Source organism: Penaeus monodon, chromosome 23 (assembly GCF_015228065.2).
Source record: "Penaeus monodon isolate SGIC_2016 chromosome 23, NSTDA_Pmon_1, whole genome shotgun sequence".
Classification (NCBI taxonomy): domain Eukaryota; kingdom Metazoa; phylum Arthropoda; class Malacostraca; order Decapoda; family Penaeidae; genus Penaeus; species Penaeus monodon.
In genome coordinates this window covers 4,221,884-4,223,591 of record NC_051408.1, presented here as the reverse complement: position 1 = coordinate 4,223,591, position 1,708 = coordinate 4,221,884, and the positions used below count along the sequence as shown (strand labels likewise).

Here is a 1,708-nt window from a genome sequence, read left to right as displayed (position 1 = left end):
TGGATCTGACGAGGGTGACACGAGTTCCCGCAGCTCTCGCCCGACCAGCCCCATCCTGGACCCCTCGTTTGGGAACCGCAGAAGGCGGAGAGGATTTCCGAGGATGGAGATGCAGACAAGAGGTATTAAGCTCCCTGACTATGCCAACCAGCTGAAAATGAGGCATGTCAAGAGGAAGTTCGAGGGTGGGGAGGGCTCCTCCAGTGCTTCCAGCTGCCGTGAGGAGCCCTTAGACAGGATGAAGAGGAGCAGGAAGAGCGAGTACCCAGACGGAAACTCGGGGCTAGAGCCCGCCTCAGTGACCTCCGACCCCTTGGAATGGACAGTGCATGACGTGGAGCAGTACGTTGCCAGCCAGCCGGCCATTTGCCACCACGCAGTCCGACTACGGGAACAAGAGGTGGATGGCCGGGCTTTCCTGCTCTTGAACTTACCCACGCTGGTGCAGCACCTCGGTTTGCCTCATAGCTCAGCTGTGGCTCTTGCTCAACATGTGTGCCGCGTAAAACTTGCTCACTTCCTTTTCTTTTATAGGGCAGAAGCTTGACCATCATTTTTATATAAAGGAATTACTTTAATTAATTAAATGATGGCACAGTTTTCAAGTGGTCTGTGTTTGTGTTTTTGTATATATAGTATATTTGTATAACTTTGTATTATATGAACAACTTAATGAATGTTAAATATTGATAATTAGGTATATTAATTACTTTTATTGTAAGTTAAGCTATCCATTCTTGTACATTGGAATATCTGTTGTGCTTATTGTTAATGCTATTTACAATAAAATAAATATATGTAGAAAAGCAATTTTCTTTCACATTTTGTACTTACAATTTAAGCAAAAAATATCACAAATTTATGTAAAAAATTCAAAATGCTAGGTGAATGCATTTGAAACTCTAAAATGAAAACTTTCTTTTAAATAAAGAATACAATGTATGTTTGTCATTTTAGATTCTTATTTTTATTACATCCCATTCTGAAATATACTGTCACCATGTCAATAAAAGAAAAAAAATTATATATATTTACTGTACATACATACCTGTCACTCACTTTTATGTATAGTTTACAAATAAGCCTGTAATTTCTTTGAATACTCTGATTTCAATGTAATCAGGTAATGATCATGGTCATTTTAACATTAGCAATCAGACTCATGGTAATATCAATTTTCTTGGTGCATGATTACTTGATATATCCATTTCATAAATCTATTGGATGTTGTCATTGATAAAGTAATTAATTTCCATGTTGATATGTATGAGCATTATCTTTCTTAGTGAATTAGATATTAATTTTAGAAATACAGTACAAATATGTATTATCAGAATTTAATGTGGTACAGTCTACAAGACATCGATTCTTAAATAAATTTCATACCAATATTTCCCATTCAAAATCTTTGGAATATACCAATTTTCTTTTTTATTAATGATGTCACAGGGAAATTAAACATGGTAGGGAGAGTTTCTTTAATAAACAAGGAAGTTAAGAAATACAGTAAATACAATTTGTGAAACAAATACCGAAAGTTGCCAAATGACTAGAATAATGAATAATACTGATTCAGAATTTACTTAAGGAATACAACATGTATATTACTACTGGCCAAATATGAAAAGAATTCTGTATATATAATTTTTGTGAACCATGAAAGGGAATGGAAAAACAGAAAAATTAACAAATAATGGTGTGGTAACAC

At 35.5% G+C, this 1,708-nt stretch overlaps 1 protein-coding gene across 1 annotated transcript in view; it reads left to right on the top strand.

Moving 5' to 3' along the window:
- The window catches only part of LOC119587685 (scm-like with four MBT domains protein 2), a 13,020-nt gene extending 12,215 nt beyond the window's left edge, over positions 1-805 (top strand). Inside the window, exon 12 of the mRNA XM_037936364.1 lies at positions 2-805. Within this exon, the coding sequence (XP_037792292.1) occupies positions 2-547 (546 nt within the window). The 3' untranslated portion in view covers positions 548-805. The remainder of the gene's footprint in view (position 1) is intronic.
- The last annotated feature ends 903 nt before the right edge of the window (positions 806-1,708 follow it).